We start from the raw sequence: 26,496 nt of genomic DNA, 5'->3' as shown, positions 1-26,496 counted from the left end.
TTCTTGCATAAGCTGTCTAAATCTTTGACCTTCCCTCATCACATCATGTTGACATTGGAAAGGAAGCTTTGATTGGTTGTTAATCTAAGGGTGCGTTCAAGCGCTCTAAATCAAACCAAAGCGAACTGAACCAAAGTGTACCGTACCGAACTGTGCCAGTTTTGGAGCGTTCGAGCATTCTGTCGAGAAAGCGTACCTCACGAGTTGTTTTTAGAAAAGGTCACACATTTTTGTAGCAAAAAAATGAAACCATGTTTAATGCAGCAAAACTCAAGTGATGGGGAGGAGCAGGGGGAAACTTGAACAGTGAGAATGAAATGACACTCTGTCAGAGGGTTATTCAAATCTGAGTCACAAAAATGCTAGTTTAGAACAGTAAGCTCATGATGGAACTATTAAAACAATTGCGATAATAATGAAATTGTTGTTAAACTATTGATCTCAATACAAGATATTTTCAGTTGAATTTCCAGTACAGATGAGCTTCTACTCTAATAATTATGATATGGGTCAATACTGCACTGACAGTGCCCTGTGCATTGCTGTATTTAAGGAACAGTACTTGTGCACATACAATGTATTTCTACTACTGATCCTATAAAGTCTATTTTGTCACGTTTATTTACCCAATTATGCATATACATTGTACTATTTCATCTCCATAAATGTATTCTTCAGATGTTTTGGGATTCATCAGAGATATTCCTTGGATTGAGACTATCGAATAAAAGTTGCTTTTATATTTGTACCCGTGTCATATGAGTCCTTGCCATTTGTATTGGGTAATGAAGGCGAGAATATGCAATGAAGCATGTGCTCACCAGTAACAGCCTACTCCAATCAAGATTTTTCCGCGTTGCGTATAAAAGATACATACAGATCAGTGATAAAGCTATACACAATTCGTCACAAAGATTCTCGAATATAACCGAGTCGTACCAAGGTATCCCCATGGTACCCGGTCTTTAAAGGGATGATAAAGTATTGGTTGAGATGAGGATTGAGCTTTTGACTTTTTGTGAGATACTGAGAAACCACCTATGAAATGTTACAGAAGATACCATTCTAAAAGGAATTCAAAGTTTATTTGATGAAAATTGGGTTTGATATGGCTGAGATATCCAAAACAAAGCAATCCCAGTAAAAGGGGGGAGGATCCCACCCATTATTAGGATTCTTTGTTTTGGATGTCTCGGCCATTTCAAGACCAATATTCATCGAATGAACATTGAATTCCTCTTGGAATTACATGCTCTGTCATATTTCATAATCACAGACACACAGTCACCGTTAATAAGAGGGGCACAAGGTCATTAATCTAAAATGTCATTTTTATTTACAATATATAAATCTTCCACAAGTTATGTGCTATCTGTAGTTGGTCCTGTGCCGCTGTAGAGTGATGGCACCCATATATTTTCCTACAGAGTAGTAATGGTTATGTGGGAAGTGTTAAATTGAGCTTAAAAGCCTGGACATTCACTCAAGAATAGTGACAATGAAATTCAACCATTTGACTGAAAGAAAAAAAAAAATGTATGATGTAGCCACTCAATTACAATACACAAGAAAATGTGGTTGCAAATTATACTGTAGATATTTATATGCATTAGTTTGTGGTTTGACAAACGAGTACATGTACTGAAAAGTGAAACAAACAAACAAAAATCCACACTAGCAATCATACACTAGTAAGTACTATAATCAGCTGAGTATTACAAAGATGTTAATGCAGCTTTTCTTAGTTCCAACACCATTCTTGAATCGAATTAGCATCTTTTTAGTTCCCAGTTGATTACATGATCATAAACTACACACAGTTTAGGGTCTCACCTGTACAATACACTTCCCCTCCCACTCCCAAAAAGAAGAAAAAAAGATAGAATGGATGACACAAAAGAACACAGGTAAGGAGTTTCCTCTAGCCTAGGATCACCAGTCTAAATCTGCTTTCCAAGATATGGCTGAATATATTTGCTGCCAAAGGTCCATCTAAGCCACAATAATCTTGGTCAGCCAGGATAAGTACCTCCTAAGCCATCTCATTGCTTTTACAACATCAGCTTGGCATAGCACAAGGAAACCCCGTTATAACAAGGTTGCCGAGACCACTAACTTTACCTCATTACAACCAGTACTTCATTGTAAAAATACTAAAAAAGAGATCAGTTAAATGCAGTAACAGAAAGTAAGGACCACCAAAGTCACCTGGTCAAAAGCAATACCTCATTATAAGCTAGTGTAGCTTGTTATTAACAGGGTTTTCCTGTATTAAGTTGTTTATTACACCTTTTTTTTTAATTTTCCTATGAGGTATGCTGTTTTACAAATATTCTGTATGGCATACAATGTGGCAATGCGTGATAAGTTGATGTCAGGGTGGCTAGTTAATGGTCTCATCAATTTCAGTGACTGTTACTGATTTTCACCAGGGGAAAACTTCCAAATGCATTTGTACATCAAAACATTGCAAATCAGAAAGAAACATTTTGTGACATGTCTTGGCAGCAAGACACATATGATTCTCTCACAAATCTGCAGTAAAATGAAATCAAACACACATGTGAATTTTAAAATATGACTGCACTAATTATCAAAAACTACTCATTCTTACAAGTAAAACACTAAATCAAAATGAAATCATGTCACTGTCATGCACATCAGCAAACATTCATGCAGTCAAACTCCTGAGTAATCCACCATATTTCACACTGGTCCCTGAAAATGCCACGATGAATGGCTACGGCCAGAATCATCAGAAATGGTTGAAAATCACCGTTCTTTGGCAGACTGGCTAATAACATGTCAGTGGAAATCTGAATAGCAACAGCCAGAATTGTCAGACATGGCTGAAAATCACTGTCCTTAGGCAAACTAGCAAATGATATATGTCAGTGGTAATCTGAAGTCCATCAGAAGTGTCGAAACACGCTGTTCTGAGTAAACTGGCTTTGACTTCTCTCTAGCCGTGGTCTCTTGGCATCTGGACCGGTGTGCTTGCATGATGGACCAGACACACTGGCCGAACGCTTCGCCTGCAGCAGGGTCAGTGAGAAAAAGGGATTCGCAGATCAGGGTCATTTCATTCGTAAATCATTAACACATCACAGTCATCACTGTACTGTCTATTCACAGATCCTGAAGAAAGGTATCGACTTAAGAAAAAAAAAAATGTCTGCTTGAGTCAAATACTGAACCAAGTTATATGATACATTAGGCACCTTCCATATACAAAACTTGAACATGCAAATGGTAAATAGATGTATAACATGCATATGTGCAAACAGTTTACTTCTATGAATGCATGGAAGAATGATTCAAGAACATACAGAGAATGACTGTGTTGCTAATGTGTGCAAAATGAAGACTGCCAAAAGAGCATATCTCTAAACCATGTGGGTTTCAATCTTTGATTGCATATCCTGATGCATTGGCATCAATCTAGCAAATGCCTCTAATGTTATCGGTGTAAAAACAATTGTACACCGTGGTTCTATAAAGTGATCCCACTGTGTTTTATTCCACTCACCTTTGGTGGCTCACTGGCTGTGTTGCTGTCTTCGTTCATGACTGCCTCCGCCGACTGGAATACAAAATTGCGGTTGTTCCTAGGTCCCTTGGGATTTGAGAGGGGTTTCAGCATGGATGCCATCTTCTCTAGGTCATTCTTGCTCCTACTGAGGAAAGAGCCCCTCTTGGTCTGCAACACAGAAAGATAAAATATACTCATACATATATTCATATACACTGTACATTATCAGGAATTCACTTTGATGTGTCCTTGTTTAGACCTCAACACACACTTCTATTATGAAACGTTAGAGTATGGAATCTCAGAATGACATTTAAAACATGCAAGGAATTTATACTGAATTCACGATTTTTGCCCCCCCCCCCCAAAAAAAAAATAACAACAACAAAACAACAAGCAAACAAACAAACACACACACACAAAAAAAAAAACTGACACATTACTTTGTACTTGGACTGTACCAATGTTTTATACTTATAAAATGATGTAACAAAAGAGAGATCAAGCAATTTTTTTTTTTTTTGCGCTTGTGATTACTGCCTGCTTCTAGTCAATCATTTCAATGTTAAATCATCACATGTCAACATATCTACCATTCCTCATCACTCTGTTGTAGCTAATAGTTCTGAAACAAAATTTCAAGACAGTGTTCACAGACATAAAAGTTTGATCTTTCAACCATATACCATACTGAGAGTATTCATCATTATCACAACCTTTTTTAGCATCAAACATTTCTACACAACAATTATATCATAAAAAATAATATCAATAGCATCTCTGAGGGCTGAGAAATGAAGACCAGCATTAGAAACAAGAAGTGTAATTTTGGGGATTAAAAAAAAAAAAAAAAAGCAGGACAGTACAACAATCATTGTGTAATCATACATACCATTATCTTCAGTGGCTTAGGAGTGCCAACTTTCTTTTCTTTCACCTTTTCCTTTTCCTGGACTTCCTGTGTGGGCGTCTCAGCTGCAAAACAAAAACAAAATGTCACTTCACCCATGACTTCTCAGAAACCACATTTCCATAAAATGGCCCCGTATCTCTCTATTTGATTTTTTTTTTGGTACTCTGTAAGTTTTTCTTTAAAAGTAGAGTAAAATAACAAAACATTGCACCTTTTATTGTTTATACATAATTGTATGTAAGCAACATTTTCACTGGCTGTTGATTGCTACAATTTAGCTGATTCTTATACTAGCTACACATACAGTTAGCTCTTCATAGGTCAAAGTCACATGAGTCAAACTTCGCCTCAGTCAAATCAATCATACTGTAAAAAATATTTTCGTGGCATGAAATTTTCGCGAATTGGAGCCGACAGCCTTTTTCGCGGCATGAAATTTTCATGAGTTGCCTCTAACATTCAATGCATATAGTGTAGATGAGAACTTTTGCGTGCATTTTAATTTTGTGACTCTTGGCTCTCGCGAAATTCACAAAATTAAAATGCACGCAAATATTCCTCGTTTTACAGTATTTTACCAGACTTTGCAAACATGTACTATTTACACTTCTTAAGTCAAATTGTGCATACATTGAACTATTTTTTGTGGTCCCTACAGATTTGATTTATGCAGATAAAGGTACCTATATTAGAAGAGCAATGCTCTCAAATTAGATTTAACCCGTTGAGGACGGTTTGATTTTGCTACAACATGCATTTCCCATAGACACCTGCCTAAGTATACTCGGGACTCGTCCTCAACGGGTTAAGACACACAGCAAAATTCAGAAGTGCCAACATGGTGATGGCAAGGAATTGATTTCTACACTCAGCAAAAAAAGAAAGTAAACACTTTTTCGAAGTCATATTTTTCATAGAAGATTTTTATGAAAATCAATGTATTATATACCATGTTAAAGGTATTTTAATTGGCTATTAAGCTAATAGGTTGATTAAAAAGAAAACTTTACGCATGAGTGAGCACATTCGCTTTTGTCCTCCAAGGCACAAAATTAAAAATTGCAAAAATTGACATGTTCTCTTTCATTTGCAAATGCCCTTCACGATAACATTGACAACAAAAGACCAGTTTTACACAATGAGAGACATGAATGAAATAGGAAAAATAAGTTTTTGTTCTCTTTATCTCTTTATAACCTCTAAGAAATACAAAGTGGGAAACTACTGTAAAGAGGAAAAAATTTTCTGTCAAGTCAAACTTCAAATGACATAGGGAATAATAAGAATAAAGATGATTAAATGAGCAGAATTTCTTAATTTATTTCTTTTAATCTAGTGATTTAAGAGTCCATTTGACAATTTCAAGAACAAAACATTCTTTACAATTTCTTAATTTGAAAAAAAAAAAACCTAAAATTTCTACCATTTTGTTAATTTTTTACTTCTTCTCTTATTTCATTTGAATTTAGATTTGACATAAGATGCTTTATTTTCCTCCATTATTCTTAGCCTTCATTGATCTTTTGGGCTTTAGAGATATCAGAGAGATCAAAGGTTTATTTTTGCAACTTAATTCATGTTTCTTTTTGTGAAATTTGTTGTTTGTTCTTATTGTTCCATGGAAGAGCACATACGCATGAATGACAACTTGTTCAGTTTTGCAATTTTTGCTTTTGTGCCTTGGAAGAGAAAACCAATGGTGTTCACTCATGTGTAAAGTTTCCCTTCTTGATGACCTACCAGGTTGTTAGCCAATTAAATTACCTTCAATATGATATATAATACATTAGCATTCAGCCGAATATTCGATGAGAAACATAAACTTGAAAAAGCGTTTACTTTCTTTTTTTGCTGAGCGTATTTGGCAAAATTCCTGCCAAGACTTGAAGGGTTGGTGAAAGTTACATAGTGTATGTATTACTAATGTGATACTAACATCAAGTTAAATCATTCGGGATACTCAATGAAATGATTTTGCAGAATTTACACTGAAAAAAAAAAATATAATAAGGGTTGACACAATCACTGAAGTGGCTTTTCTGACATTTTGTTTGACATACCAGGTGATCATGCTGCATGCATCAGAAAAATTTGAGCAATTCTGAGCAAAATCTTCCCCATCAATCATCCCTGGTGGACTTATTATTTTTTTTTTTCCTGATGGGCCACTGGCTGGAGTTTCCAGAGGTTCTATCAAATCCAAATGCAAAGATTGACCTCTGTACTCACCTCTTGGTTTCCTGCAGACGGCTGTCCGCAGACATTTGGCAAACTGACTGTGCTCATCAACGGTCAGGATGTCGTTAGGGGTCACCTCTGTCGGCTTCTCTGTACCCTGCATCAAACAGCAAATGACAACATTGTTTGCTGTAACACTCCCATTTTGACTAATGCATGTCATGTCATGTCATGTACATATATCCTTTCTTCTTCTTTTTTGAGGGGGGGGGGGGGGGCATACAAACCAAGGTAACACAAAGACTAAGTTGTAGTGAATTGAAAGGTCATAACAACATTTATTCATGCCTTTATACCTTATCCAAACTATCAATATCAAATTGGATAAGTAACATGAATCTTTGACATGAAGGAGAACAGGTATGGCAGAGTTATTGAAAAAAATATATAAACACTTGTTTTCATTTAAACAGTTCAAACTGAAATACGGTGTAACCATTGTTTCCTAAGCTTAGGTGAAAGCAATGCTCAAAAGAAGTGGAGGGGGAGGATGTGTTTTTAATCCTGTGCAATCAAAATAGAAATAGTATTACATATAACTGCGTTATTTGTTCAAGCGCTAGTTTCATGTCGAGCGAAATGAGTGAAAATTTCCACTTTCAAAAAACAAAGGAGTTGCGCAGCGCGCCTTTTCATGTATATGAACCAGCGAATGTGATGTTTGAGTGGCTTGGCACGAAAATTTTAACCGTGCGAAAAATATTGATGTTAGCATTACCTCCTTCTCCTTGAGCCACTGTTCCCGCTGGTATCTCTGCAGTCTCCACTGTGAATCCTGGTCCTGCTGGAGCTCCTCCTCCTCCTCCTCCCCATCGGAGGCTGGCTGGAACATATCCATCTGGGAGTCTAGGGAGTCACAATCAGAGCAATATCTCAATGAGAAGGGAGAGGCACCACTGCATGCTGTTCACTACCTGCTTACTCGCCGCATGCATGACGGATATCTTCTCCATTATTATGAATTACTTTTAATCGCTACTCTGTGAATTCCACATACTTATTATCACACTTCCCTAAAACAGATATTCAAAAGCAGTATTTGACTCTGCTGCATTTTACATTTCTTGATTTGGCATAATTGACTTGACACCTATTGATAAAATATGACGTAAGTACATGGGAACAGTTTAACTTTTGGCTGAGTTTATGACATCATTTCCACATAATTTGGTTTCCGCTCTTGAATGACACCAAACAAAACATTGCTCTGTGTAATACCTCACACATATTTCACATGCCCAGTAATATGAACTTTCACAATGCACAATCTCCTGCAGCAATATGAACAGTTCTCCATAACAATCAGAAAATTTGATCGTCTATAGAGACAGAATAATTATACTTTGCAAGCATGTAACATGGAGAGATATAACAAGGAAAAGTATCAGTTTCCATACCCAGATGTTTCCACCTGAATCGCCTGGTCCTCCCTTTGTTTTCTGAATGCAGATCTCCATCGGGAAGATACATCTCTTTATAGATCCTCAACCGCCGTGCATCGTCGTCGTCCATCGTTTTCCTGCCGCAACAAAACGAAACGAGACAAAAGTCATGAATGGGAAAAGGAAATGGTGACACTCTCGCCCCCAAGGGCAGAGATGGACACGGGAATGCACAGGATTAAAAGTTTTGAGTACAGGCCACAGCTACTAGTATTTGTCACGTGATATGACTTCACCTGTGACTCTTGAGATCACTGTGTACAGTGCACAATTCCCAGTGCTGTGTATCATCATCATAATCATCATCTTCGTTGTCGTCACTCTTCAGGGCCTATGTATTCCTTGCATGCTCTCATGGGTTAGGTTACAATTACTCTATACATTATGATTAAGCTTCCACATTATGAATGAGAGCTGCTCAAAGATACATATATAGTTGATACAGAATTTCTAGCAATTTTTCCCCCCCTCGTGAAAGGTGTTCTCCCTCTTGCCACTAAATACTGCCCAGGGGTGGATCCAGGAATTCCGTAAAGAGGGGGCGGGTGCCTTTACAAAATTAAAGGGGGGGGGGGTACATGCATCCCACCCCCAATTTTGTTCTTTTTATTTCTTTTGTTTTGACAAAAAAAAAAATAAAGGGGGGGGGGGACCTCGATTCGACTGCTGCCAAATATGCATACTTCATTTTTTTAATATCTTGTGAACAAGACAATGGTTAACCTTGATGAAACTGCCAACATTGTTGGCCATTAGCTGGCCATTTAACAGTGTCTACTTCGCTCACTTGTGAATGCATAGACACAACATAACGTGTCACACTGAAGTTTTAGTAGGTGCTTGCAAACAAGATAACAAAATATACATTAACATGATCCTTATCTCACCCCTTCCCTACCCCCCTCAATAGAAAAAAAAAGAAGAAAAAAAGAAAAAAGAACAGTGAGGATAATCAATCTCTTCATGAAGGCTCAATCTGCTGAAACATTCCAGCAAAATGAGAAATCTCAACTCACATGTGAACTTTGTTGACCTGGTTCCTGAGTTCATCCTCGTCGCCCATCTCCTCATTGATGATGCCTTCCAGTTCTTCATCGTCAGGTTCGTCCTCGGCATCGTAGTCCTCGTCGCTCTCCATGTCACTGCCAGATAATTCTGCCTCCTCCTCCACAAAGTTGGCCAGCTTGAGCTGTCTGTTTTGGCAACAGCAATGTAACACACAATGCAAATCCTTGAGTATCGATCACACATTGGCATATTCATACACATAAATAATAAATCTATCTACACATATTCATGATTTCATGAACACATGCACACATACACAGTTAGTATCATGTGCATACTTACACACTCGTGTACCTAAGCATGTGTATGAAGTTTTGGCAGACCGAACACTTTTCAGATGATGTGCAGCATGATCTTCACATCAACTCATTTATACAGGACAAGATGATTAGTAGGACATAATTTCATTTTCATAAGTACAGTTGAACCTCTATTATCCGGCCTCCCTTTATCCGGATCTCTCTATTATACGGACGCAATCTCGCCGTGATATTTTTTTAATAATTACGGGAAGAAAGGGGGATTCCCAACTCCTTGAGAACTCCTACCCAAACACACATGAATTACATATTACTTCCAATATGATTAACATACACTGCATCAAATTTCCTTCCCAATTGCTTACCTTCAGACATTTCAACATCCCGAAACATCCCCAAATGTAACAATGAAAAGGTTGCAGTATACACATTACTACATGTGGTACTACAATGGGCCTCATCAGTACATGTGTATGTATATGTACATGTATAAAGCATTGAGTCTCCCGTATCCGGCCAAATCCCTTATCCGGATGAGCCCCGGTCCCGACTTGTCCGGATACGAGAGGTTCAACTGTAATGAATAAACAATATGTATGACAAGTCGGGAAAAGTCTTGACATATCATGGCTATTGGTTCACACAGCTCTGTGAGGAATGTGGTTTATGTAAACTTCTCACATTGACCGCCTGAACTCTAGACAAGAAGTGGCACAAATAAATAATAATATCCATACAAAGATCTATCGCTAGCTGCAGACGAGCAGCAAAATAAGAATGGCTGTGTGCAATTTCTCTCATACCTTCACACTTTTTTATGTTCTTCTCTCTTTTTTCTTTTTTTTTTTGGTTCAGGTGAGAAGGCTGTGTATTTGACATCATGTGTAACATTACTCACTTGCCATAGGTGTGCCCTTTGAATCGCCCGCTCTTGGCCTCAAAAGCAAACTCGCTGTCCACATCAGAATTCTCTTCATCTTCATCATCCTTGGCATCAGCTTCTTTCTCTCCCTCCTTGTCCACTTTGTCGTCGTCATCATCGTCGTCCTCTTCACTATCATCATCATCATCATCATTGCCACGTTTGCTCTTCCTCGGAGAGTCTTCATCGCTGCTGAATCCCCTCTTATTCTCGTCGTCATCGTCGCTGTCGCTGCCTTCCGGGTCGGATGCGATGTGGAAAGAGACTGTGCTAAAAGCCTCATCTGCATCAGCCTCGTGATTGTCTTCCTTTTTCATTGCAGGATCTTTCACGTGCAGGGATGGCATATTCTGTGACCGGGATTCCACTCTATTACGTGAAGAATAAAAGAAAAAAATAAAAATAATATTATGAAGTGAAATGACAACATATTAGCATAACATCACATTGCATTTTATGACAATTTCATGTTTTGTCCTGAATGAAATTTCATGTTTTATAATATTGTTATGTCATTCTATAACCATATATAACAATATATTACATCGTCATGTTATATAATGAAACAACAAAGGCAGACTAAAATGCCAACAGACAAAAAAAAAAAACATGGACTGAAATGAGGCAAGCAAATGAGATCCCAATTAGGTAGAACACAGTGAGGGGAAGCTAAAACATGGCAAACATAAGTGAGGTCTTGAAAAAGGTGATGAAAACAGCATGTTGAGGTACATGAAACTGTAGTGAATAAAAAAATAACCAAATGCTCAACAAATTCATTTTAAATCCTTCTTATGACTTCCATGGCTGTGTGAATACATCTGAAGTCCAGACTATAAATAATAACATAATTTCATAACCCCTTGAAAAGATTTGAAGAAAAGTATATGTTTTATAGTCTGGTAATAAAACAATACCAGCAAATCTTGGCTTATAGATCATCAAAATTCGTGCTGTCGAGAATGATTTAAATATATACTGCTACACCTAGGGAAGGCACGCTATAACTTAAATCAGTAACTTGAGAATCTGGTTAAGCCTTTGAGTCCGTAGCATATAATTATTACAAAACTTACGAAACACAAAACAAGCACATAAGGGTGTGATGCTCACTGATGGACACGCTAGAATAAGACAAAGCAGAGCAATCCTTTGGAATCCCACACTACTTTGCGATACAGCGATAGTAAATTTAATTCTAAACAAGGAAAAGTAGAAATTACGCGGCGCGTAATATATGTCCCCGCCGGAACTAGCATTTAGTAGCAAAATGTACAATATAGGTAAAAAGATGAAGGTCACAGGTCAAAGAAGTCAAAGGTCAAAATTCTATGTAGAAGTTTTGAAGCCCTCACCTAGTGCCATCACATAAATCAAACGGAATCGAAATCGGGTTAGAAATGGCGAAGGAGTAGCATTTTGTAGCCAATGTACAATATGGGTAAAAAAATCAAGGTCAAAGGTCAAAGAAGTCAAAGGTCAAAATTCTGTGTAGAAGTTTTGAAGCCCTCACCTAGTGCCATCACATAAAGCAAACGGAATCGAAATCGGGTTAGAAATGGCGAAGGAGTAGCATTTGGTAGGAAAATGTACAATACAGGTCAAAAATCAAGGTCAAAGGTCAAAGAAGTCAAAGATCAAAATTCTGTGTAGAAGTTTTGAAGCCCTCACCTAGTGCCATCACTTAAAGCAAACGGAATTGTAATCGGGTTACAAATGGCGGAGTAGCATTTTGTAGGCAATGTACAATATAGGTAAAAAATCAAGGTCAAAGGTCAAAGAAGTCAAAGGTCAAAATTCTGTGTAGAAGTCTTGAAGCCCTCACCTAGTGCCATCATATAAAGCAAACGGAATCAAAATCGGGTTAGAAATGGCGAAGGAGTAGCATTTTGAAGCAAAATGTACAATATAGGTCAAAGGTCAAGGTCAAAGGTCACACCTGAAATTCTGTATAGAAGTTTCAAAGCTCCCATGTAGTGCTATCATATAAAGCAAACAGAATCAAAATCAGGTTAGAAATGGCGAAGGAGTAGCATTTTGAACATTTTGATCACACACGGACGCACACACGGACGGACGGACGGACAGACACACGGACACACACACGTACGGAGCCCGTTTCATAGTCCCCTGCTCGAACTCGTTCGGCGGGGACAACAAATCACCTGACATATAATTTTCTGCATTTTTGCTGATCACTGCATGAGGCAAATCTCTCGTTTGAAGAAGCTACATCCCTGTAGACAATGCCAGCGTATATCTTGGCAATCAAGGACTTAAAAACCAAAGATATAAAACACCTGTTTCTTGACCCTGGCCTAATCTAAGCATCAGTCACCGCCACAGCGGGGGGGGGGGGGGGGGGGCAACCCGCGAGAGGAGGAGATTGTTTTGGTTTTGGCATGGGCTATGTAGCTCCATGGTATACATGCAGGTGGTCGATCTGTGTACGCATACATTGTCAGCATCGGCAAACTTCTACAATGCTCTCCTTCTTATTCCTGTATTTTCGTTATTTATGGGTCAAATTTTTTTGTTCGAAATTTAAAACGGATGACCATAGAATTTCTCAATAGAATATAGAATTAAAAACTTTAGAAAGAATAGAAAAAATTGAGTTCACTTTGAATGGTCTGCCACAGGCAGATATCCTTATCATGCTCTTACGTAATATGACAGATGTTGTAGTCATTAAACCCTGGCTTGGCCTCCAGGTTTGCCACGCCTGAGTAGAAAGTTATTTTGCAATGGGCAAATACATATCCTCCCACTTCTCAAACGAGGACTCGTTAGGGGGGTATAGCACCCCATCAGCTTCGTTTGCCAATGAGGTCTCGTCTCAAACGGGGGTTTGATGGCATGGGATAGAATTTATCTATCAAACAGAGTTAGCACCAGTGATGTTCTTACCCAGTGAAGGTCCCTGAGCAAAGGTCCAAGAGCTCGTCCATGTTGGCCTGGGTTCCCTTTCCCTGGGACACCTGAGAGAAGGGGCCGGGTTTGTCATCGTCCGACTCATCCTTGGCTGCACATGGAGACATGGAAATCATCACATTTATTTTTTGCATAAAACTTTACAGTGAGATCACATGGGGCAAGAAAATGAGAGCAACTACGTGAGATCCATCCCTGATAGTTTTCTAGATAGGCTTCTAAAAAAAGACTGAATTACTCAAGACTGAAGTACCACGTAATAATAATAGTAGTACAATACATTTATAAGGCGCTTAATACGGATGTTTCTAAGCGCAGAGTTTACCAAAAAATTAATTTTTAGTTCAAAATGGGTCTGGAATTGATTGAAAACAAGCATAGCAAAATAAACTGACACAGCTTTCCAAGAACTGAATCATTAAACAAACTGCAAAGATCTTGAAAAGATTACAGCTGTCACAGAAAGTACATGCATCACCGAATTATGTTTCTAAAATTTTGCAAAAATATTTTCATTCGACTGAAATCCGGAGAACATGAGTACGGAGGATTCTTTAAAATATTTCAACATAATGTTGATCTCGACAAACTATGAAAAGGATTCACTAACAGAAAATCAACAATGTAAAGGCAATGAAAAACTGGTTTATTCCAAGCTTTGCTTCCCAATGGTAACTAAGTGTTAGAGTCACACTGTAACCATTCTTGTGATTTGAAGGTACAAAATAAAGTAGCTCTGTGGATGAACATGTATTCATTCAACACCATGCAAGCATCAGAGAGTGGTGAGTGTGAAAAAGGATGAAAGTTTCAAATTAGAGGCTGACCCTGTGTCTCTGTGAACTGCCCTGAGCAGAGGCCCAAGAGTTCCTCCATGCCAGGCTGGCTCTCACTGGAGTGGGCCTGGGTACTGTTGAACAGGGTCGCCTGCTTGGAGGATTGGCTCTTTGTACTGGATGGCTTCAGGTTCAGCAGACTGTGAGGTAAAAAAGATGCATGATGCCCCATTATTACGATGGAGGATGGCAACAAAAAAATCCCCTGAGCACCTTAGATTCACACTGTGATTCAAATCAAACACATTCAAACTATATCACTTCAGATTTGAGCCACTAAGCCAGCCCTAATAACTGTCAATGAAACACAACAAAATATCTTTGAGATGATTAAATGAGGGCATTTACATTGCTTTGGCAATGACTGCATCCTGATGTGTTAAATGACATAAAAATACTAACTAAGCATCCCTGCCATAATTGCCTGCCCAACCGTAAAAAAAAAAAGAAGAATTTGAAATGCATTTAAAGATAATCACATAGAGTGGAGGAAAAGACATCACATACAGTGAAAGTCAACTCCGAATGTTGGTGAAGGCCACACTTGGCCCAATAAATACCTTTGAGATCAAGGCTTGTTCTAGACAACTACGGGTGAATATTTCTGGAAAAGTATCAGGCAGCAATGACTTTCTGAAACTTCCTCACTCTTAGAGAGTGGGAAAGACAAGATATAAGCCGGATGCCATCAAACAGTATGAGGAATTAAAAATGCAACACTAAAAGAAACACAGATGTGCATATCTATCAAACACAGTAACACAGTACATGCTTGTTTGTGTGCATTGACTTCACCCAGCATTGCATAAAACCTGTTATGCAACTACACTAAATTGGAAAATGTAATATCATGCTAATAAATGGTCAAGCTTGACTCACTTGTTTACCTAAAGGAGAATTATTAGAACATTCAATATATGTAGTCTTAACGCCATCCCAACACCAGAATGTCTGGATCGCAATGAAAAATGTATGCACTGTATGTGTAAATTCCAAATGCAGTGTGCTGGAAGATGCACACAGAATGAGCCCTCACCCATTTTCATCAAGGAATTGAGTCTGCGTCTCGTCCTCGAAGGAGAAGTGGAAGCTCTGCGACTCGCCCACTTGCTGAGAATCGGTGATGGTCGGAAGGCGGGGCGAGTCTTCGCGGAACAGGTCCTGGGAGTCTTCCACCGGCAGACTGAGATCGGTCCTCATCATGCTCTGCAGGGAGAGATGTGGAAGCATTGGTAGCAACGATTCATGGCAAACTTTGAGGCATTGTGGTCTAGAGCCGTGCCTCTCAAACTTTGTCTATGTGAAATCTACTTTGGCTACAACAAATGATTTCGAGGCCCACAGTTAGATGAAATGTGAATCTTTTTATTTCATTTTTGGCCGACATCGTGGCCCATCTGCAAGAGCTTCACAGCCCATCAGTTGAGAAGTATGGGTCTAGATGATTGTGCATTGTGCTTTGAAAGAGGAGGTGAAGGGTTCAAGCTCTGCTAAGACACTGCATCCTCAAGGAAGACATTCTACCCATAAGCTAAATTCTCTTTACCCAGGTGTATATAGATGGGCATACTTCATAGCCAGTAGAAAGTTGAATGTCATATTTTGCATATGTGCCACAAAAAGGTGGCCTGGCTTCTGGCTAGCATGTTCTCAAGGATTCTGATTATGCACCATGGGTGCTAATTTGATGTCAGCGACTAGGGTAACAATACATGGACATGCATCTTGTAAACACATACTCCCCATAAGCACCACACGGTGGAAATGTTCAATATCAAAAGCAGCTATCACTATTCATTTTTCGGTCAGGACACTGACCATAGGTACGGTAGTAGTCCTCATCTATAAAATGGTGGCTGGAGAACTGAAATGGACATGCTGGTGACAGCGATTAGTGGTATGGATGGCATGGCATAGTGGTCAAACCATAGTCATGGTGTCACATTCAACTTCTGAATTGCAGTGTAAACCCTTTCACATATAGTTAAGCGGAACATGCCTATAAATGCAAAGCAAATGGAACAAAGTTCAATGAGTGTACTCCTCGCTTCCAACCGATATCACTCATGGGTAATTTGAACAATCACTGACCACCTGCTTTCCCAATATCAATTGACTAGTGAAAGACAGCTTCTACTAGTATCAGCCTTTCAATGTTAGCGTAACTAGCACTGGAAAACTAACCTGAAAAAATATATATACATATATATAATCATTTGACTGTGACAACACATAATTTGGTAGTGATTGGTGACATACTACTAAAAGTTTGAAAGTTAGTTTGGAAGTTGTTAGTGTAAGTAGTACTGGAAAACTAACCTGAAAAAAAAAAAAAAAATATATATATATATATACAATCAATTGACTGCATACACATAATCTGATAGTAATTGGTAACTTAAAAATATAGACCCTCTAGATAGTAACTTCCTAGAATGTTTGGAGCACATACATATGCATTAAAAAAAAAATCTAACCAACCAAAACTAGCACTTACACTCATGAGTAAAGAAGCTACAAGATTTTAACATAACTAATAGACATAATAAAGGGATATGATATGATATGATTGCCTTGGAGACACCATACCTTGGACAAGTCCCCGAGGAAAGATTGATGCTTGGAGAAGGGGATAAAGCCCTCCTTGGTGGAGTCCACGCTGGCTCTTCCAGACTTCCTCATCCCTCCTTCTGGCTGGTGGGCTGGGATGAGGGAGGTGATGGCCTCGAAGCTGGTGTCCATGCTGTTTGAGCTGCTGTCCTGGCGGATGGGGATGGGCAGGGCAAATCCGGTGCTGTCCTTGCTGGAGTCTGGTACAAACCATCGTTGGGGAGCGAACAGAATGTGAAGCAACCGTCCAGTCATGTGCATTTTATTTACCCAATGCCAGAAGCATGATTTGCATTCAATCCATCATAAGATTATTGTTCAGGGGAATGAAGACAAAGTTTCAACTAAAGTATATGATTCCTCATGTATAACCTAAAGTAAAAGCTTAGTTGGGATGATAAACAGAGCCTTGACTGTACCATGCATCCCACCGATATGAGGCTGATTATGTTCTGATCTGATTTCACGAAACAAACTCCCCATTCACAACATACATATTTGAATCCTTGTAATTATTTCCCTGCGAAGCTAATTAACCAGCAGATTGAGTCATCGACCATTTGCTGTTAAAAGGGAACCAACACCCAAAGAGTAACATGATTTTCTTCAGCATAAATACGAACTGGCAGACAGTTCCAAATCTAATTTTATGACTCATAAAAAGATTTGCTAGTTAGAGAACAAAACACCCCTTTCTTGCTTTGTTTGCTCGCCCATTCAATACACAAGAAAGGGACGCCTTCAGAACTAACTGGCCAGTTTAGTTCCATAAGCATTGGTGATAAGTATTTTTTCTCTAATTTCCGAGTGGTATACTAGAGTTATAATGTGGGTGCAATATATGACTGACAGTTCCAAAACACTGGAACATATGTTATTTTCAGGGTGCTGGATCCATTAAAGGACCGTGTGGCTGTCTGCTCAATAAAAGATACATTGTCACTTTGCCTGAAAGTGTCAACAGCCAGACCTGCTAGGGATGTATTTTGCAACTGCTATTTGTGGAAAACTGTCTTGTCTGTCTTGAGTACACGCAACAGGTAAAGGGAAACGTGTATGTGAAGAGGACACTGCATCGTCATCTTCATCAACAGGTTTGAAAAGAATCAGAGGAATGTGGAAAGGAGCAGATGCTTACAACTGCAGAGGCCCTCACATTGATTTCGCACCCAACCTTATACTCTATTCAAAGCTCTGTTTTAATACTTGCAGATGATTTTTATTATTCTATTATTTTTTTTTTTAAAGCTATGTCAAATATCAAATTAAAACATTGTCTTACATACCTGTGTCTTTGCCAGCATTCCAGGAGACTCTCTTTGAGCTGGAGTCCACCTTTCTCGGCACCTGGAAGTCGCTGGTCACAGTAGAGTTGGTGCCGCTATCAAACATTTCCATCGTCTTACTGCTGTGATCGAGAGCAGTGCCAGGGGTGCGCACAAGACTTCCAGACATGAATTTTCCTGAATCTGCAAGTGAAATCAGGATGGAAAGATAAAAAAATAACTGTTTCACTCATGTCAGAGCTGCATTGCAAATTCTCAGGCGTTGAAGTTAAGAAATCAATCGATCGAAACTTGAATATCACACAAGCAAAACATACAGGTAATGATGGACCTTTTATCATAGACTCAACATTATGACTGAGCATACACTGTCTTCAAAAGTATGCACTATATTGTAAGTTGATTTATGTTTTATTATGTATCATCAAACAGGGCATGTCTCCACATTCCTTATCAGTTTCCTCTAAATGGAGCTGTACGTGCACCGGACCTCGAACATGTTTGCTTGATTCTCACCTTGCAAACAGTCTGCAAGCTCAGCATCAGTATCATCTGTATCTATGGACTCCAAACGCAGTTTTATTGGCTTGTCCTCAGGTACACTCCCATCACAGTTATCGTCTTCATCCTCGTCCTCCACCACCATTGCTCTCTTCTTGGTCCTCCCCTTTCTACTCGGCGATATCTCATCATCACTCTCGACTGCCGAATCCTTCTCAGATTTCCTAGCTTTCTGCTTGGATTTCGTCCGCGGCAAATCATCGTCTTCTTCGTCTTCATCCCCTTCTTCCTCCTCCTCCTCGTCATCACTCTCTGCTTCATCATCTACAAACTCATTCTCGACCTGCGAGTAGGTCAAAATTGACAAAGACCATTGGAGGAAAGAAATTACAGTGGACTCCCGTTATAACGAAGTCCTCGGGAGCGGCAATTTTCTTTCGCTATATCGAAATTTCGTTACAACCGAATGAATAAACAATAAAAATACATAGAGTTGACAATGTTGCGGCCCTAAATTTTACTTCGTTGTAACCGGAATTTCATCATAACCGTGTTCGTTATAACGGGAGTGCACTGTATTGCCGAGGTTCAACTGGTTTTGCTAATCATCTAAAGAAATTGTGTTGCGTGTTTCAGTAATTGTTAAATGGTATTACGGGATTTAGTGTTCTCACCTTATATTTTTCCTTTCTACCCTGAAAGTGTCATGATACGTCAATTGTCAGCACAGTAACCAGTTATTTGTCCTGCACTAGTGCCAACAAGAAACTGAAAAACTGGACAATCTCCTTTCTCAAAGGCTATTGTTCTCTTGTTAAAGCTTTCCCAATTCTCACTCCCAAATCATGTGCAGATGGTATGTAGCATATGGATTTAGCTTAATCACAGCTTACGCTATTAACACGTTTAGCAAGAAAGTAAAACTGGATAATTTACATATGCCGTGGTCAATTCATTAATTCTTCAAAGGTTTTGATCAAATTGTTTTTCTACTGTTCTCTTTAATTAAATTTGTTTTGTAGACACCTTGTAATCCTCATCTTCCTCATCATCATCGCCATTTCCCATGTTCATCACACTGTCATCCTCGCCCCCTTCCTCCTCCTCGGTCTCGCTTCCCTCCGTGAGTTCGGCATCATCCTCGTCGTCTCCAGCGAATCCTTCCTCGTTGTCCAACTGGAACATCTCTTGCCGCTTCTGCCTCTCTGACTCTCTCCTGACTTTCATCTGAGCTTGCAGGTTCTCCTTGAGGTGGACCAGCTTCGCACCTGCCAGTGGGGAAATAAAAAAAAATCCCACACCATTTATGGGTTTGGCCTTCATCCAATCATCAATGACCCTCCTGACGGGCAAACTCTGAGTGCAGCTTGCATACAAGAACAAAGATTGCTACCAACCACTACATACGGTACAACAATTACAGTACTATTGCATGCATGTAATTACCAGTCCTGTGTGCGTAATCATCTCACTCTACAATTGTTACTCCAGTCAATTACATATCGACATAAATACTTCCAGTTTGTTTCCTACACTGGTTGTCACTTTTCTGTGCATATACATGTATACCTATTTGATCCATTTCTTAGATTCAATGTTCCTTGCCCACAGTAGCCCTATGCGTGCCCTTAAATGTCTCACTCGCAATTGGCTATAAGACTTTCCCTACATGTTGCAAAACATGTTGCAAAATATTCATTTCACAAAAACTAACAAAAGAACAGACCAAAACTTATTTGTAATTGTTTAACCCTAAAGGGGCCGGGCTTTTTTGGCTATGCTCAGACCGGGGGGGATGGATTCTGCCCCCCCTGAGATCTCAGCCATCGGAGGTGCGATCGCGATGAAATTTTTGCATGCGTGAGACCCCCGTCATAATCTACAAGATTGTGTCATAAGATTTTTTGAAACAATCAATTTCTAATTTTAATTAATTAATTATGCAAATTAACCTCAAGGTGATATTCTAGCCTAATTAAAAGCATTGAGAGTCTAATTTTTGATCTGTAAATCTGTTTTAGCATATTCAACAATTGTACATCACAAAAACTTCCAAAACTCATTTCAATTCTTATGTATTTTATTGTTTTCAGAATTTTTTATGTATGTCTTTGTTTTTCAACTTTTGTTTTTTCTTTGTTTTTTCATTGGAAATTGTCACTGACCACTCTTCTACCATAAATAGTACAAAATTAATCAATGAAAGTGATTAATTGTAAAAATAATCGGGTTTTTATGACTTTCATGACAGAGCACTGTTTTCCATAGGAAATGTACACAAAATCACAAAATTTTGCCCGTTTTGGGGCGACATTCCGTTACAAAAATGGGCGTGGCTTCGCAAAAGTATGCGCGGACATTGCAAATTTGGTCTCAAAAGTTGCGCGAGACTTGAACGAAGAAAGTCATGAAGCCTCGTGACGAGGCCTTCTCGCGTTACAGAATTATAGCGCAAAATGTCGAGGGGGGGGGCGGATTCTGCCCCCCCCCCCCCCCCCCCGGCCCTTAAATATAATTATAAATATTTGGTACCTACAGATTTGAATAAATATAAAGCCTGTGATTTATCACTCAGGTATACATGTACCCTCGTTGTATTGAAGGAAAAAACTACAATGAACAGATTGCTAAGTCGGGGTACTACGGAGGATAAATAGTTGTGTATATGCACTCTGTCACATACCATGAGACATAATTATTTTCTGCTTTGAGAAAAATTCACAGTTGGTATGTGGATATTTCAGTAATTAGCATTTTTCAGTAGTGTGCTCTGCCGTCACAACAATTGTGCTAGAAAGCTAGTCTGCAGATGTGCTGATTGGCAGACATGCACAGGAGGGTCAGACTCAAAAGCTCTTTCGTAGGCATACGTATGCACTGGGGACACACCTGGTATCTTGAGAGCTGGGTCCAACTCCTCCTGTGTGGGGTCCAGGCCAACACAGATGGAGTGATGCTTCAAATCCTCCTTGCCATCCTCACCCTTCTCTTTGGTGACAACACTGGTGGCAGAAATGAAGGGAACCAGAGAAACCATAGAGGATACATTGCATATATCAAAAAGAATTTTAATAAAAGTGAAATCATCTTTTCCTCTCTCTTTTTTTTTTTTTTTTTCAGCGAGCCATTCAGAACAATATCAATGAAACAATACCCAGCCAAAAATGTTGAAGTATATACAGGTGACTCCTGTTATGATGAAGTCCTCGGGATTGGCAGTTTTCCCTTGTTATATTGAAATATCATTACAGCCAAACAGCCAAAGTATATAAAGATATATAGATGATAAATTTAGGACATGAATTTTGACTTCATTGTAACAAGAATTTTGTTGTCGCCATGTTCATTGTAATGGGAGTGCATTGTATGTTGAAATATCACTTTTACAGTGTAAAGAAAGAACAATGTACATTCTCTTACTTAATTTGGACTTCCTTGACTTGTGTGGGTTTGACGTGTGTTGTGTGCTTCACAAATCTCTTCATCAGCTTGGCCACACCTTTCTCCTCAGCTGTGGGCTCCGCCCCCTCGTCCAGATCGATGGTGGCCTGGGGCCCACCACTCAGCTTGGGCTTCAGCCCCTTCAGCTTCTTCAGGGACTCCTGCAGGAGCTGCATTCTCCGGGACTGGGAGGAGGAGGGGGAGGGGGTTGGTGGTAGGGAAGGGGAGGCGGTGGAGGGCACCTTGAAAGTTGGCGTATCCTCTGCTCCAGCATCATCTTGCGAGAGAGCAGATTCAGCTGGTCTCGGAGGCGGTGGTGTGGTTTTCGGTTTTTCCTGGCTTCCTGGTGAGCTGCAGTCCATCCTGTCATTCTCAACATCAGTCCTAGCAGGAGTGAGCATCTCCTCCTGAGCACACTCCTCTGATTTTTTTGTCCCATCCTCCCCTGATGGTGAAGATGATGCAGCTGCACACTCTTCACCTGCAACTTTGTCTCCATTTTCACAGCTTGGTTGCTGTGAGTCTTTTGATAGAGTCTCTGCTTCAGAGTCTTTCAGAGTGTCCTTGGTTTCTTCTGCAATCTTTTGAACATGCCCAGAGAGCATATCGGGTAATTCATCATCTGATTCTTGCTTCTTCTGCTCTTTGGTTGGTTTCTCTTGCTGCATTGCAGCCATGGTCTTGGACATTGCCTTTAGTCTGAAGTGTAAAACAGTGACAATGATGTATCAGCCGCATGGCAAATACTGACTTATAACAACCCTATAACAAGTTGTACTACAAAAACCTGGAGCAAGAAATGGAGAACTTCAGTCGGGGAATGCATGGCTAAACAATCAATCTGATACGCATTTAGCATGTATCTCAAAATAACAATGATCAAATGTACATATTAAGGAGCATCAATATCAATTCCTTTTAATTTTTGCTTTTTTCAATACTTCAGACATATCAAATACAAACCTGGGCACCCTTCCTCTGATTGGTTTGAGTTTTGATGGGGACGGTTTCTTGTTGAACAGCTCATCAAGACTGAGAGGTTTGGGTTTGTGGTATGGAATGCTGATTGATGACTCTGCAGGAGATGGGAGGAAAGAGATTGCTTTACCAGGTACAGAAAAAGTGGAAATTTTCGCAGTGTTGAAATTTTTGCGCATTTTGCGCAACCAGAAACTCGTGCGAAAATAAAAGCAGGCAAATATTTTTGCTTGCCATATGTTCCAGTAGTTGATGTCTTCATTCTGCAGAATATTAAAAACACGCGAAGCTAATCTTACCCGGCCGAGCGTGAAATATTAGTTGCATGGAAATGTCCACTTTTACAGCATTTTCACTGCAATTGTTATTTGCAATTTTGCACAATGACACTACAAATAAAGAGATAGTTTGTGTCACATTTGATGATTTTGCCTGCTCCTTCCCCCCCCCCCCCCCGATATCACCAGTCACTGCATATAAATACAGTGTGACTGTCATTAGTTAGAGGGTAACTTATCAACCATTTTCTGTGAATGGGACCCCCCCCCCCCCCGAAAAAAAAAAAAAAAAAAAAAAAAGGTATTGGGATATTGTTCACAATTGTAACACAACAACAAAAACTGGGGCTTACAACAACAAAAACTGGAGCTTACACCACCACATTATTCTTACACATAAAATTGAAGAAAAAAAAATGAAGATACTTCCTGATATTCATAGAATAATGTGTCAAACATATATTAGAGAACAACTGTCTATAATGTCTCCACAGTACTCCCTTTGAGCATTACTATCGCCCAAAAAGGAAGCTTCCCTAAAAGTAAAACTTACAGTAATTTACCTTTGAATCAAACACTGTGACATTAAACTGGCAAGTCAATGTTTAAATGCACTGGAGATAGATACACTGGTAAAGCACACACACAAAAAAAAAGACTAAACAAGCATACCTCTGACAATGCGCTGAGATTCACTGTGTATTTGTTGAAGGTCTGCTTTACAAACTCTTCTCCTTCTCATGGACTGCAAGACACAAAGAGTCAAATGTACAAATTCATTATTTGGCGGTAGACTTGAAGCTCTGGATCACTCTTATCAAAACCATTGTAATCGCATTTGACTTCACTACAAACAATGTTCTTTATAGGGTACAGCCAGGCAAAAACTTTGCCTTGCTACCTTGTAGCATGTACATGTGAGAAATGCACCAATCATAAACATAGAGTATTTCACAATTTCTGTCCTGAAGCAAAAGCTCTCCTAACAGTCTGAATTCAGTGGAGCCTATAATTTAGAAGCAATAAGCATTGAACGCACGCATTTCATGGAAATGTAGATGCAAAACGAAAGTTATGCACAGATATTGAGAGATCCCATTTGAATCTGGGATCAGCCCATCAGAAACAACTAGTTTTCCAGGACTCAAGATGAAGGTAACTTTCACTACAGCTAAGGAAAAATGTTGTGAAATGCCTGTAATATCATGTATAAATTTCGGCAATATTGAAAAGATACACAGAGATTCTCTGTATATATGAGAGCAATAATGGATTATTCAAAATATGCTCTACATTGGAGACCTTAGGAACTCCTCTTGATCATTTACTATGAAAATATGTTGTAGACACAATATTTGTATTTATTTTGTGCATGAAAAAACAAAACTTTTTTTTTTTTTTTGAAGGTGCAAAGAATTGATTTCCTGTGATCCTTGATACACCTTGAATCGAGTCTTTGCTGAAAAAAAAAACAACAAAATATGGAGACGTTCCAAGGAAAACAAAAAATCTGGCAACAGCAGAAGAAACCTCACCCTTTCATCACTGTTTCCACCTTCCACTTGCTCAGCTTCTGGAAGAGGCGAGAGCTGGAATGCAATTTCCTCCTCTTCATCAATCCCATCATCGCTGTCACTACTGTCGCTGTTGTTGTCGTCCTCCTTTTCATCATCGCTGTCAGGAATGCTGTCATCCTCTTCCCCCTCTTCCTCACCAACCCCACGGCCTCTTGGCAATTCTGTGCGATTTTCTTTCCTCTCGTCACCAGGGGTGGCAAAAGGTGTGGTTCTGGGATCGTCATCATTCTTGGTCTCCTCTGAGCTTTGCTCCACTGTGGAGAAGATTATTATTTTTGTTTTTCAAATAAAAGCACAATTACTAGAAATTTGGCCAACTAGCTGTCTCTCAATAGTCAGCAAGTGAAATCCGTAGAATTTCACCTGCCCCTCCTAATTTGATGAGTTGGGTGGTATGCAAGCCTCATATGCATTCTGATTATACTAAAACAGTGAGCATGGGCATATATATATCTGGCAAATGCAGGGCATCTCTAGCAACTTAAGATATTTTGGTCACATAAAGTAAAACATTAAATATCATGTCACACTTTACACAGTCAACATGCAGTACAGCAAATGATTACTTTGGTTTCAACTCGCTGAGGACACGCTGACTTTGTTATAACACATTTCCTGTAGACATCTGCCTGAAAATACTAGGGACTAGTCTTCAACAGGTTAAAGAATTAGTTAAGTACCTGCATCAGACAAACTGTGCAATCCATTGCTGTCGCTCTCGTCGTCATCATCACTCATGATTAGTCGAAGTGACTTTGTGGCTTTGGACTGCTTGGGCTTCAGAGTCCTGACGATCTGATCCTCCTCATCACTGTCATCATCGGCATCAAATACGTCACTGTTGAAGAGAGAGCCAGTCTCCTGTACATGTGGGTTGGATGATGAGTAGGATAAGATAGCAAAGGGACATAGACAAATGTGAAATCAGAGGTAAGTGTCCAGATCTATAGCAGTATAGGTGCTTTTCTAAACAATTTAATAAACTCTCCTGATAGGTGAGGGATGTTCATCCAAACCTAAGGACGTCTTTTTGCAAAACATTGTCTCAAATCAAACAGAAATAGAATCACGTGTGACAGCAACTCTGGAGTAACAAGTGATAGTTCTCGATTGACTCATTGAGGTAACTAAAACTCGTAGGCCTATACTGGTAGGCCTACTATAAAAGAATTATGCATGTTGCCATGCATAGATAAAACTAGAAAGAAGATACTTAAATACAAGAAAGCTAGGCCTAATGTTACAATTACTAGAGCTAGGCTCTATTCGACAGTTGCATTAGAAATTCTTCTTTGTTACTGTCCAACACCCCTTTGTAGGCATTGGTAGCTGGGCCAACCGGACAAGGGGTGCGCTGATCGATAGATGTTGGTAGCATGCATGGAGAGAAGCTTAGGAACTATCTCTATGGGGGAATATTATTAGTTGCTTTGCTCTCTTGAGTCTTGGATGTAGATCTATATGGAGCCATATTCATATATTGGAGGGTTGGATGTAGAATCTAGGTCTTGTGACCAGTTGTGTGTATGGATGGTTGCAGTTTTGAAAGAATCCTTGTTTAAATTGTGATTATTTATTCATCATCAAGACTAAACTGTAGTGTTGTTATTGTTAATAAACACAAAATTATCAGCTCATAAGAGTCTTACCTAGCCCTTCTTTGACTCTTCATGAAATCTA

The 26,496-nt window shown here is 39.3% G+C and overlaps 1 protein-coding gene across 1 annotated transcript; it reads right to left on the bottom strand.

The window, feature by feature from the left end:
- Positions 1 to 1,313: 1,313 nt before the first annotated feature.
- Positions 1,314 to 25,642, bottom strand: LOC140234966 (claspin-like). The gene is made up of 21 exons (XM_072315007.1): positions 25,497 to 25,642; positions 24,775 to 25,070; positions 23,912 to 23,984; positions 22,947 to 23,058; positions 21,963 to 22,682; positions 21,432 to 21,544; positions 19,569 to 19,810; positions 18,558 to 18,885; positions 18,042 to 18,224; positions 16,735 to 16,955; positions 15,182 to 15,351; positions 14,137 to 14,285; positions 13,286 to 13,400; positions 10,352 to 10,744; positions 9,142 to 9,318; positions 8,081 to 8,202; positions 7,402 to 7,529; positions 6,675 to 6,780; positions 4,425 to 4,507; positions 3,530 to 3,700; positions 1,314 to 3,035 (listed from the first exon to the last, which is right to left on the bottom strand). Exons 1-21 carry the CDS (start codon positions 25,552 to 25,554, stop codon positions 2,913 to 2,915), a joined length of 4,083 nt encoding a protein of 1,360 aa, XP_072171108.1. The 5' UTR covers positions 25,555 to 25,642; the 3' UTR covers positions 1,314 to 2,912.
- Positions 25,643 to 26,496: the final 854 nt, after the last annotated feature.

This window comes from Diadema setosum, chromosome 1 (assembly GCF_964275005.1).
Source record: "Diadema setosum chromosome 1, eeDiaSeto1, whole genome shotgun sequence".
NCBI classification, from domain to species: Eukaryota; Metazoa; Echinodermata; class Echinoidea; order Diadematoida; family Diadematidae; genus Diadema; species Diadema setosum.
This window is presented reverse-complemented; position numbering and strand designations above follow the sequence as displayed.